We start from the raw sequence: 13321 nt of genomic DNA on the forward strand, positions 1-13321 counted from the left end.
CCTGCTGCTGCCTCGGTCTCTGCCTCCCGAGGGAGTGAGAAGAGGTAGGAACGATCCCACAGCTCATGCCCTGGGTTGACCAGGTGCTCTCCAGCTCAGCCACCAGCAACAGCTGTGTCCCTGCTGCCACCAGGCCCAGGCTGCCTACTAACAAGCTCTCTGACAGCCACTGCCCAGACACCAGCTCTATCCCAGCCCCCAAGGGAATGGAGGCAGCTGCTTCCGTCACCCAGAGTAGCCCATTCCAGAGGGAGGCACCAGGCTGTCCCCAAGGAAGGCAAACTCTGAGTCACTGCCCAGAGCAAAACCAGGGCTATCTCATCCCAAAGGGCCTTCTGAAGGACCCAGGGACCTGCACCCTCCAGCACTTTCTACAGGAGGCCAGAGACTGGACCCCAGTTCTAAAGACTGGACGGGATGTGCTGGGGATTCTGTGAGCTTCCCGCCACTCTCCTTACCTGGGGAAGAGTCGTTCAAGCCCATCAGGTCATTTGCCCGCTGGATCTTCTCCAGGCACATGGCTTGTTCCTTCTTGAAGATGCAGTCAGAGTGCATGGCGGCGGCCTGCGGGGGGACATGCAGAATGGATGGTGGGAGAGGGCAGAGAGGTTCATCCATAAGCCCTGCTACCTGAGCCCCGGGGACAGTGGGGTGGAGGAAGAAGCAGGAAGAGGATAGTGACAGAGGTCTCGGAGCCAGCAGAGTCCTGCAGCCACTTTGTCCCAGATGTCATGAGGGCTCTGCCCCTTCACTAACTCAATGTGTGAGCTGGGCAGATCCCACCTACTCCCGGGTCAGTTTCCACATCTTAAAATAACATTAGGAAACATATATAATACAGTGCTACATGCACACATTACCGTCGTGCACATGCGTGCATGTGTGTGTGTGCGTGTATCGAGAGTACCACAAAGCAGGCACTATTTTTACCATTTCCCAGTCTACAGGTGTGAAACCTAAGCACAGAGATGTTAAGTAACTTGCCTAGAGTTGCACAGCTTAGAGACTGTGCAGCCAGGATTCAAACCCAGGCAGTCCAGCTCCAGAGACCACGAGACTATGACTGCATTTTGGGGGGGGAGGTGGGGGGGCGGGGGGGCTGAGAGCATACATCCTCTCTCTCCTCCAGGGCCCAGGAGCCGCAGGCAAAGGAGCTGTGGCAGCCCTGCAGGGGGCCTACTAGCCCTTCCCATTTACTCCTGCCCTGTTTTACAAAAGAGGAACCCGAGGCTCAGAGAAGTTAAACAACTCCTGTCCAAGGTCACATAGCCAGTTAGTGGCAGATACTGGATGTAAGTGTAGGACCAAGTAACTCCAAAGCCCAGACATGCTATCGTGACAACTGTGTCCTAATGCTGTCACATCAACTCAAAACTCCAGGGCAGGTTGGCTCCGTAGGATATGCTGGCAGGCACAAAGCATCTGAGCAGTGCTCAGAGATCCAGCCTAGCTCTGATTGTTCACAGATGTGCAGGAAGATTCCAGGGAAAGGGACAGGGACAGGCTGGCCGGTGGTCACACAGTAAGGCAGGACAGAGGCAGGACTGGCTTCCAGGGCTCTGAAGACTGCTGCATCCCCTGCTGGTGGGAATTCCCTGATTAAGGAGCAGGGGCCGGGGAACCCTCCACCCGCCTCCGCCTTGCTCAGCAAGAGACATGAGCAGAGAGCAGGTTTCTGAGCTCTAACCTGGCAGAAGCTAGTGTGCTGGGGACCAGGATCAAAAGAGCCTTCTGCAGCCCTGACCAGGGCCCCTGCATACAGTTGAGCAGGTTGTATACTGCACACCTCTAAAGGCTGCCACACATGTTACTATCATAATAGGTGTGTAAATTGTGTAGGTCAAATCAGGGTCAAGCACAGAGTCTTGGGGAAGGAGAACCCTTTCTGATTCACACAAAGGCTCTGGATGGTCCAGTGGGGATGCTGGCAGAGACACCAGCCATGTGCACTGGGCTTGGCTGAGAGTACACAAAAGACACGGGTTGTCTGGGATGGGAGCTCAGGTGAGCCTGGGGCTCCAGCTGGTTGTGGAGGGGAGGGTCCTGGGCCCTTACCATAGGCAGCAGGAGGAGAGCAGCCAGGGAGGCCTGCACGATGCTGGCCATGACGCTTCTCAGCCCAGGAGGAAGGCTCAGGCTCGTGCCACCCGCCTCTCACTGGAGCAGCCGCTGCTCAGCCCCAGGTGTCCACAGACTGGAAAGAAAGGAAAGGTATGAATCCTGTGGGCCTAGCAGCAGAGGAGGGGCAGCCCCCTCGCTGCAGCAAAGCCTCTAAGGGTAACCCCCCCGCCCTTCTGCGCCTTTGTCTGTGCTGTTCTTTATCCTTCTACCCCACAAGCATCTGCCGAGCACCTACTCAGTGCCAGGCACTGGGGATATAGCAGGGAACACACTGGCTCAGGCCTCCATCAGACCACTGAGAGAATGATCTAGAAGGCTTTCTCCTCTGTACCAGACTGTCTCCCCAGATCTCGTTCCACAACAGCAGAGTTTTAGTGGTAGCTGGTGAGGACATTTCCAGGTCCCTCCTGCTCTCAGGTGTGGGCATGTGATGCAGTTCCCACCTATGGAATGCGAGTGACAGTGACATGTGCCACCTCTGCATCACGTACCACCCCTGCTGCTCTCCCCTCACCACCACACCCTGCTCATTTGATCCCTAATAGAAGCAGCTGCCCTTCTAACTCAATTCCTCATCGAGGGCCACTTTGTTCCAGCCGCAGAGCCTGGTCCCCAGCAAACAGCCTCATTCCCCCTTTCTCAGTCCACTGGCCTTCCAGATAAAGCCTTTACCAACGAGACAACAAAAACAGGGACTGCTGCAGAAGACGTGCGTGGAGCCACAGGAGCCCCAAGTGGGGAGGTCCTGGAGGACTGGGGTGGCTTCTGGGACCGGGCAGGGCTCAGGGAGGCAGGGGAGGAGGCTGCGGGAGCCCCGGCACATGCCCAGAAGAAGAGTCCGGTCTGCTTCTAATGTTGATCCTTAATGCACGTTCCCTTCAAGCCAGCAATTCCGCATTGAGGAAGCCGTCCCAGCGAGATGTTTGCACTTGTACCAAAAGAAGCACATGCAGGGATGTTCACTGCAGCATCATTTAAAATAGCATCCACTGCAAAAAATGGGGCAGCCAACCATCCATCAGGCAGGCACCGTTCATAGGCCCCTGTGTAGCCATACAATGAAATACGACACAGTAATTAAAAAATTATTACTACTCTTAGGTTATTATTTACAAGATTGAGTAGGCCCATGTCGAGGCCACCACTAGCCCACAGATGCCTAGTTCAAGAGGCCCATGGGGACTGCATCCCAACCATGAGTCTCTGTGCAGCCCCCACTGAGAACAGGCCCACCATTATTCCAGGCCCTGTGTGCCCCAGACCTCTGCCTCCCCACGCCTCCCTCCCTCTCTCCCTGCTTCTCCAGGCTCCATCTGGTGACAAACAAGTACTCGAAAAAGGAGAAAGAAGATCAGCTGCAGGAAAGGGGGTCCTGTTTTATCTACCCCCTGCTTAGGACCCTTGGAGATGCTAAGATGCCTCGGTACCCCTGAGAGATGTTCTGAGAAGCCCAGGGGCCCATGGGGATGCTGGCCCACCTCTCCCCTGATGCTCAGGAAGGAATGGGCAGGCTGGGGAAGCACCGGCCCCAGCACCCCAAGCATAGGCTCCAGCCTCTGCACCGCCTCCCAGGACCCTCCACACCCCTGTGGCCACCAGCTGCCTCTGGCATGACCTGGCACCGATGGTCCCCAGGGTGGTCAGTCATCTCCATTATCCTTGGGGAGGCCAAGGCCCTGTGTGCAGAGCTGATGCTCCCTCCCTAGAGAGGCGTGCCTGACCCACGGCTCCCCAGCAGATGCTAGAGGCTGAAGAATAGAGAAGTGACCACGAGGCAGAAGGCCTCTGAGATCTGGGCTGACTCCTCTGAACGCAGGACAAGGTCAAGCTCAAGGCTAGTGTGGTCAGAGGTCAGGGAGGCCATGACAATGCTGGGGGGCCCCCGCACCTCCTCCAACCCTCCGGGCAAGGGCGCAAGCAGCTGCAGCCTGCGGCCTGGGTCCGGGCTCCGTCCCCAGCGCTCGGTCGCAGTCGAGACCTTTGCTTCAGCGGTTCTCAGCTTTCATAGAAAAGGTGACCATCTCCTCATCTCGGCTCCCTCCCTGGCACGCCTCCTGGCCGGCCGGGCCCAGACCAAGCCAGAGGAGGGAAAGGGGGCATGGCCTGTGTCACTAAGTGGACACGCAGTGCTCCCTCCTGGGGGCTGTCTCCCTGGGCTCCCAGCAAGGGGCCACCACGAATGTCAGCCAGCCACTGTCTGTGTCTCTTAGAAGAGACCTCTGCCCTGGGGCACAAAGCAAGCTCCCTGGAGGAAGAGGCCTGGGAAGGGCACTCAGAGAGGACATCAGAGCCCGTCGGGCTCAGGACACCACCGTCCTTCAGGACCGGGCCTCCGCCAATGGAGACTCCCCGGAGCCCTGACTCAGGACCCAAAACACCCTCTGACCTCCTAGCCCCGTCCTCAACCTGGGCTGGAAGCACTGGTGGCCTGCCCAGCTGCCAGGGCTCTGGAGGGCAAGCAGAGGAAGACCGGAGCACACGTGCACTCTCTCATACTTACACACACACACACACACACTCACAGATGTGGAATACACAGAGGTGGAAAGGCCTTCAGGGACCAAAGACAACCACCCCCGCTCCCGGACTCCTGCACAGAAGGCAGAGGCGGGCTCACAGAGCACAGGCACGTGCAGGTGCGTCACGCGGCGAGTTAGATCTTCAGGTGTGTTTATGAGATGATGGGTGCACGTCACTGTACACACACCCCTCCTGCAGAGGCACTCGGATGTTTAGAGGCCATTAGATCTCTGTGGATTCAGATGAGGATGCAGGTCCACACACACACACACACACACACACGAGCTCACGCATACACACACGCGCACAAGCAGGCGCGCGCGCACACACACACACACACAGTCTTTCCAAATGTTTATCCCCAAAGTGGATTAAAATGAGCTGGAGCAGAGGCCCCAGCCTGACCACCCCCCAGCTCTCTGCTTTGTCACCGGGTTGCTCAAACAATGATGTGAACCAGGAGAGAAGTGACCCCCGAGCCCAGAGCCACCGGGGGAGAGGCCGGGGCACTCTCAGCACGAGGCCTCCTCCAGAGCCAGACCCAGGTTCCTTTTGCTTCTCTCATTCACCTTCCTCAACTACAGCCCGGCCTCTGCCCAATGAGCCACAGACACCTACTCGCCAAGAGGTCCCGGCCGCGACCTGCCCACCCTGACCTCAGTTGGGAACCTCAGGGACCACCTCCTGCAGCCTTTCCAGGACCTCAGCCCCCAACATCGACCCTCCCCCACCCCCACTCTTCCCCCCACCCCTGCCCGGAGGCCACCATGCACCACCCCTGCTAGAAAAAGCTCAGAGTTTACCGTCTGAGGCCACCCGCCCCAAACCTCACACACCTCTCGACCAGTTGTGTGGCTCCTCTGTCCCAGGACAGCCCTCTGAGATGTGTCCCCTGGGCCTGCCCCTCCAGCCTTGTCCACGGCTCCCAGGCCCAGGCGCCTCCCTCCTCCGGCTTCCCCAAGGTGCCAGTGACCCTCCTGAGGGTCAGGCGGCCTGGGGGCGGACTCTCCCCTCCCCAAGGAGGGACTGCGGCTCAGGAGGACCTTGTCACCCATATTCCCAGGGGTGAGCTCCCTCCCCGCCCCTGCACCCCCAGTCCAAGCTTTGCTGAGAGAAACTGGCTTTTGCAAGGGATCTGAGAACAATCAAACTCTATCTCCTGGCATCTGGCGTGGTAGACTCAGGGACCATTTTGCTAGAATTTCAAGCTAAAGGCCTCAGGCAAGCCCTTTAACTCTTCTGGGCCTCAGTGTGATTACACGAACAATGGACTAGGAGCAACACACACGTACTTCAAAGACATCACCGTGAGGCATCAAGCAGTTTACGAAGTAAACTCTAGAGTGTCGAGTACAGCCTGGCTCCCAATACCGGCGACACGTGTGTTAACAATTAGTATTCTCTTACCACTTTGTGTTCAGCTTTCTTCTTCCTGTCACCTCCACCCCCATAAGCCTTCTGTCATATGCAAAGTGGGGACACCAGGCCTGCTGCCCTTTTATTTGCTAATGGTGGACATTTATTAACCACTTGATATGTGCCATGTACTCCTTCAAACAGTAAACATGTATTGACTTCAGCTGCCCAAAACCTATGCAGGTGTTACTAGCATTATCCTCAGGCTATAGCTGAAATGACAGGGGCACAGAGAGGCTAAGCAACTTCCCCAAGGTCACACAGCAAGCAAGCATGTAGTAGAGCTGGGAAGGGAACCCAAGGAGTCTGGCTCCAAAGCCGGTGCTCATCACCCCCGTGCTCCTGCACTTCTGTTCCTGATAAAAGGAAGACCAGCTCAGAGTCCACTGGTGCCCTGTTAGTAATCCTGCTGACATCCCTAGCGACAGGTCAGGCCCTCTGCTACCCCTCCACCCACGTGTCTCTGGGGCACCCGCCTCAGGAAGAGTTAATTACAGACATAGCATTTCAGATGTGAAAGGAGCTTTAAAGGCCACCTCCCCACAGTCCCGAGTTTCCAGTGGAGAAACTGAGGCAGAGTTGGGGAGATGCTTCCTAAGGTCACACGGGGACAGTCCTGGAGCCCTGCGTGGCAGGAATGGATCTGTGACAGATACCTGGACTACAGGGGAGTCTGATCTCCCTGGCAGACTCCGGAGGGCTTGCCCTCCTCAGGCCCTATAAGCCCGGCGACTGGCCCCGAGCAGGAATGCAAAGAGCAGCGGTGTCCTCCAGTGAGCCACCGCTCCAGGCACACAGGAAGACAGCGTCATCAGTCAGCACACCGGAGCCAGTGGTGACTCACCGCACGGAGTGGGAGGGGACTCGGAGACCCTGCGGCCACCTCCCTCACTGCCCCACACGCTGCAGGACCCTTTCGGCAGCACCCCAGCTGACAGGCGCCCAGCTCCTGGGTGGGGGGCTCACCTCCCCCCCGCCCCCCGTGACTAGTCCAGGGCCCTTGGGGGAAGCTTTGAGGTCTTTTTACCACCTCCTCTTTCCAGGCTGGCTCTGAGCAAAACAGGTTCCTTTGGCTCCTGGAAGCCCCCACAGTGGGAGGGCAGCACCTTACCCTGTCTCTCCATGGGCCCCTCTTCTGCCCTCGTGGAGCTGGGGGCATCTCCTGCTGGCCTCCTTTGGCCGCCCAGCATCCCTCCCCATCAGGGAGCAGTGGCCAGCTAGACACCAAACCAAAGACGACCCAGGGAAAGTGGATCATTCACCTCCCTGGCTCTACACATGCTCCCTTTATTAATGAAACCCGAGCACCCCACCCCCCTGCTTCCTCCTCCCTGTCACAGGAGGAGCAGAGGGAAGGCTGGAAGATGAAACACCGCCCCCTCCACTCTCCCCTCAAAGGTAGGGAACCTTCCTGTTTCTGGGAGAGAAGAGGAACCTCCAGCAACTCTTTCCTCCTCAATAAGATCAGAGCTTACAAAGGTCACAGCCTGATGCTGAAGCGAGGGGTGTCCTGGCAATGGATGGGTTAAGAATTAATGCTGCTGCTCTTCTCGAGAGTTTAAAGGTTCCCCTTTCAGAGCCTGACCACCAGAGTCCTGTGCACAGCAGGTGACAGAAGCCAGGGCTCCAGAAGGGTCCCCCTCTGACGACTCCCCCCAGGCCCTGCATTTTACACACAGGGAACCCGGGCTCAGGGCAGGGAAAGGCTGGGCACACACACACCTCGGCAGCAATGGCCCATTTCACAGTGGAGGGTTTGAGGCCCAAAGAGACCTGGAGCCTTTCCCAAGGTCACAGCCAATGTCCTCCCACACTGGCTAGTCCAGGCACATCTCCTACCCTGTAGGGGTCCTGGGAGTCCTTTGTCAGGGCCAGGCCGCCAGGACCAGGAAAAGGAAGAGGAGAGAAGAATGGGAAGGAAGAAAAAGAAGCAACAAGAAAGGAAAAGCGTGAGGAAGACAGGCAGTGATGGCAGGCAGGGAGGTGGGGGAACAGGAAGCAGGCACAGGCATGTGGAGGGTTGAGCGAGCACCTCGTAGGTGGAGGCTGAGGCTCAGGGTGAGATGGGAGGGAGGGCATCTCGCCCCACCTGACCCTGGTTAAGCAGCCGGCCCGCTCTCCGGAGCAGGTGTGAGTCCCAGGAAGTGCGGGTCAGCTCTGATCACAGGCATCCCAACACCTGGCACAGGCAGGGTGGTGCGGGTCAGCTCTGATCACAGGCATCCCAACACCTGGCACAGGCAGGGCGGCGGTGGGGCCCAAAACCCTCTGAGGAATGCATGGCGGGTGACTCCGGGATGTCCAGAGATCCAGAAGGATATCGGGAGGCGGGCATGGACCAGAGGGTGGAGGCTGGTGCTGGTCTGCACGTGCCAGGGACCCAGGGGCTCTGAGGAGTTTTAAGCAGCGGGGAGACGTGATGAGCTTCCCTTTCAGGGGAACCATCCTCATAAGGCTGAGTGGAAGGAGAACAGTACAGGCAGAAGACCCACAGTGAGGCCATCTCCTGGGTTCAAGGTAGAGGGACGGGGGCCTGGGTGGGGCAGCAGAGCTGGAATGGAAGGAGGGGGACAGAATCCAGAGACTTGGGGAGACAGGAAAGGACAGTTGCCCTGGCCCAGCCCTCGGGGAAACGGCAGGAAGGGGAACACACTGAAAGCAGGACCTGGTTCACCACAGCCTTAACTCAGAGCTGGGACGTTTGGAGGTGCCCACAAAGGAGTGTATGGCTTTGGTCTCAGCCACCCCCTGTGGTGCCCATCTATCTGTCAAAGGGGTGAGGTGAGAACAGCTAAGGCAATGCATGGAGCTGGGGTGAGAGCACCCGGGTATCCCTCAAAGCCAACCTGACCTCCTACAACCACCTCCAGGAAGCCCACCCTGGTTGCACCCACTTCCCCTGTCTTTACACCTCTGAGAACTATCAGCCCTAGACGAGAAGCCCCTCACTCCTGCCTGAGCTATTTCAGGCCCCATCTTGCTCTTTGTGAGTCTGAAGTCTCATCTAGAAACCAGGGGACCTGTCCAGGTTTCCCCGCAGCTGCCCTCCTGGTAGAGGCGGGCATACACCTGGGCAAAAGGAACGGGGCTCAGAACCTGCCTGGTGAGCTCAGCGATGTGATGGCCTTTCATTCTCAGGCATGGGTTTTGTCTCCAGGTGTCCTTAGCTGGGACATTTATCACAGCAACACAGCAGAGGCCTGGCCCGGGGTGGGGTGCTGAGGCCGGGCATTTCAGATGGGCGCCCTGAGCTCTAAGCAGGGTGGAGGGAAGCACCCCAGGGCCCCCAGGGCAGCTTGGGTCCCCAGGACTAAGCCCCTCCCTGCTGCCACCTCTTGAACCACTCTCTTCGCTAACCTGCGGCCCGAGGGTTGACGTCCAGCAGGTCCGATCGAGCCCGTCACCTATTTTTGTACAGCCAGCGAGCCAAAAATGGTTTTTACATTTTGAAATGGTCCAGAAAAAAATGAAAAGACTCATATTTCATGACACAGGGAAATTGTAGGAAATTCAAATTTGTGTCCATAAATAAAGTTGATCAGAACACAGCCCTGCTTCTTTGCGGAAGCACCATCTACGGCTGCTTTTACGCTACGACAGCAGAACGAAGCAGTTGCAACCGAGTGGACGGCCAGCAGAGCCTCAAATATTTACTCTCTGGCCCTTTTCAGAAAAAGCCTGCCAACCCTCGTTCCTGCCTCACGCAGCACACACACACTGTGTCCATTCGGCGCCATGTGCCTCTGGACACTCATTAAGGACGACTCTGTGCCCCTCACTGGGCAGACGTCTGAGCACCCAGGGGTTTCCAGATCTGCGTGAGAGGGTCCCCAGGTCCGTACGCCTCTCTGCCGTCGCATGTTTGCCCCAGCTCTCTGGCAGGTGTCATGGACGCCTTTATGCCTCCCCAGCAGTGTGTCACTCCCTGTGTGTCACTGTGGGGGAGGCTGTCACCATGTGCCTCTGACGGCATCCAGGACTCAGTACAAACACGCCGCAGCTGAAGAGTTTCCAGCCTGCGTGTTGCCAGGCAGCTGGACCATTAGGCCCAGCCCATTCAGCCCCAGGCTCTTCGATTCCTTCATTCAGAGGTGGCCGCGGCTTCCCGGGCCTCTAGCCGCATCCGTATGGGAAGGTGGCAGGGGCCCGGGACCTCCACTCATATACCTCCCACCGGACAGGAAACCTGCCATCACCCCAGGTGTCAGCACCACACTGGGCGGCTCTTGGGAAACCAAGGCCTTCCTGGCACTGAGCTGAGCTCGTGCTCTGTGCTTGGCACACTGTGGCTCTGCCCTCTGGCAGGCAGCACAAGGTGTCCTCTGCTTAACAGGGCCAGCCCGGAGTCAATGAAGTCCTCATCCCTGGGAGGCTAGCGACCTGGGATACTGAACCTGAGGCCACATCACCAGGAAGAAAGCCTCCTTGTGGCCTCAGTGCTTGTCTTGCCTGGCCTCTGAGGTGCATATACTGATCTGTAAACACCCATTCTGCCTTGTTTAGGCAACAAACACTGAGGCAGTGTCCCAAAGTAGGAGCATGGCACAGAGAGGTGGCTTCATGAAAAAGAATGGCTTGCAGAGTGTTTCTCTAATCAACCCCCTGCCAGCCTGAACCTTACACAAAACTGGACCTTAATGCATCCTCTAGCTTGATTAGTCCTTAGCATGTAGGAAAGTGTCCTTCAAGAGGCTTCCTGCAGATTCCCCCCTCACTGCCGCAGGGGCAGAGTCATAGGGTCTTGGCCCAGACACGGAATCACGGATGAACTACCCATGGAGGGAGAGGGGAGGCACCGGGTCTGCCTCCCTGGTCGCCACACACACACTTGTTGATGGATTGGCTGGAAGATCTGGCCAGGGCCCGGCCCAGTGTGTTCTAATCTGTACATTCAAATGCTGGCTTGTGTTCAGACTGGCACCTCTGCTTGTCCTCCCCAAGGTCAGACTCGCCTGGGGACTGGGGGTTCTGCCAACCCAGCACCAAGACAGCCCGGCCTTCTGAGAAAATCCGGGTGCTGCTGTGCCCTCGCCAAGGCTCATACATAGTTTTTCATCCCCTTCGGAAGCCCGCAGCCAGTCAAAAGCCTCTAGCCTACCTTCAGGATGTCTGCCTGCCTCTGCCCAAGAGGGTCCCAAGGCAGGCTGCCCTCCACAGACTGTCACCCCCATGCAGGACTGCTCACCAAATACTATGTCTTTTCTTCGGAGTGAGAGGGAGGCTAGGGGAGCAAAGAAAAGGAGACGGATTCACCTGCACTAAAAAGCACAGAAGGGGTCTGGAGAATTAGCAAGGGTCCCCCATCCCTCCCCCAGCAGCTTTCAAAGGGGGTCTGAGCCCCTCCGGGGATGAGCGTCCACGCCCAGCTCCACATCAAATGCAGTTTGGGCTGAGCTCCCTCCTGACAGTGTAACTTCATCCACTGGCACCCTGGTCCCTTCTGGCATTCCCCCTGCAAAAGTCCTGCCCACCGAGGATGTGGGCCCCTGTCTCCCACAGCTGCCCTGGAAGCCTGTGCCTTTAAAGGCAGCGGGCAGGGGTCTCGGTCGGACCCACTTCAGGCCCGGGAAACCCGCGCGTTTCTCCCACCCGCCCCCGTGGGGCATTTCCTCGCGGGACCACCAAAGCCCAGGCATTCTGACCCAAGCCCCTCTGCTCCTCGGGAAACCGAGAGACGAACCTCTTCTGAACAATCCAGAAGGTGTCACTACAGGGGAACATGCTACGCTGGCCTATACTCCCACCCTCTACCCAGCACTTCGCTTACCCAACACACCGCTTGGCCATGCCTCAAACCCCGTGTGGACTGCGGTACTCAGCCCCCTGGGGACCCTCCAGCGTCGCCTTCCGGATCCGCGTAGGCGCGTCCGTCTACCTTGGGAGCCGGGAGACTGGTCCCTCTGGGTCTCTCCGGCCCGCAGTGCCTTCCCTGCCCCCTGGTCCTCGCTTATGGCACCGGGAAGGGCTCCAGGGAGCTAGGCGACCCCACCCCCTGAGGGCTGCCGGGACCCGCCGGCCGGAGCACGATCCCAGATATTGGGAGGGTTGGGGGGGCGGTAGGTGCCGGAGGGAGAATGTCAGACTGTCGCGCAGGACCCGAGCAGCGGCGGGAGAGGGCTTCATTTCACATTCTCGGGAGGATGGCCCCGCTCTTAGCGGAGGACGCAGCTTGCGGAGACCGCGAGCTGGAGGAGGGGGTCCGCGGTCCCCCGAGGGGCGAAGGTTCTGGATTCGGGGGAGGGCGCACCGGGCGTAGAAGGGGAAGGGGCAGCCTGGCGGCCGTTACCTGCTTCCAGCGGGGCCTCGCCTCGGGGCCGCGGGTCGGCCGGGGGCAGATGCCGCGAAGAAGGTGCTCGGGGGCGAGTCCGTGCCCCGCGCCGGCCGGGGATGGAGAGCGTGTGCTCCCAGCCGCTCGCAGAGCCCGGGTCTCGGCGGCCGTGGGTCCCTGCGCGGCGGCGTGTGCGTGTGCGCACGCGGGAACCGCGCTCGCCTGGAGCCGCCGCCGCCGCCGCCGGCAGTCTCCGCCCGGGGCCCGAGCGCGGCGCCCCCCGCCTGCCCTCGGCCGCCCCGCGCCGCGCGCCCGCCCAGCCGGGTCGGCCCTGCGGGAGAGGCGCCGCCGCCGCCGCGAAGCCAGGCCGGGGGCGGGAGGGAGGCGACGGACCACCGCCTCCCTCCGCTCGCTTCGCAGGCTGGGGGCTGGGGGCTGGGGTGCAGGCCAATGGGCGCCCGGGGGAGGGGTTAGGCCGGGACCCCGCCCGCCGCAGACACGAGCGGGAGCCGCGGTGCGGAGACCTGGGGCCGAGGCTGCGGAGGCGACAATCCCCTGCTTCCCGGGCTCAAGCTCGGAGTCGGGCCTTCCCCGGGGCTCGCCGCAGTCCTTTCAACCGTCCCCAGGATGCCCAGAGCGAGAAACCCTCTTCCTTCTCCCTCCAACATCCTCCTGACTCGGTCAGAACCTGAAGGCTCTGAATTGTCTTGATTCCCTGCCGGTCAGAGCCAGGTCCTCCTCCTCCAGGAAGCCTTCCTTACGGAGCAAGTCCCAGACTCCCCCGTTGGGATTTTCTTTGTCCCCACAGCCCTGGCCTGGGCAGGTCAGCTAGCTTTAGAGTGCTTGCTTGGACGTCCTTAAATGTGATCCCCTAGAAAATGCCTCTATGAGAAGGGAGAAAAGGGAGGAGGGGGTGCCTTAGCCTGGGCCTCAAGCAGCTTCGAATGATACTGCGCTGGAGTCAGACTGCCTGGGCTCCAATCCCTGCTGTGCCAG

The 13321-nt window shown here is 59.2% G+C and overlaps 1 protein-coding gene across 6 annotated transcripts in view; it reads right to left on the bottom strand.

Moving 5' to 3' along the window:
• Nucleotides 1–12583, bottom strand: part of ADCYAP1R1 (ADCYAP receptor type I) — a 54863-nt gene extending 42280 nt beyond the window's left edge. For 3 of the 6 annotated variants that reach the window (XM_021078476.2, XM_021078475.2, XM_021078472.2), the window contains exons 1-3: nt 12344–12583; nt 2056–2194; nt 459–564 (exon numbers count right to left, since the gene is read on the bottom strand). In XM_021078476.2, coding sequence (XP_020934135.1) covers nt 459–564; nt 2056–2106 — 157 coding nt within the window. In that variant the 5' untranslated portion in view covers nt 2107–2194; nt 12344–12583. 6 annotated transcript variants of the gene reach the window in all.
• Between the last annotated feature and the right edge of the window lie 738 nt (nt 12584–13321).

The sequence above is a fragment of the Sus scrofa genome, chromosome 18 (genome assembly GCF_054392235.1).
Source record: "Sus scrofa isolate SSC_HxYL_T2T_F1_AM1 chromosome 18, Sscrofa_HxYL_maternal_Yorkshire_Landrace_v2.0, whole genome shotgun sequence".
Classification (NCBI taxonomy): Eukaryota; Metazoa; Chordata; class Mammalia; order Artiodactyla; family Suidae; genus Sus; species Sus scrofa.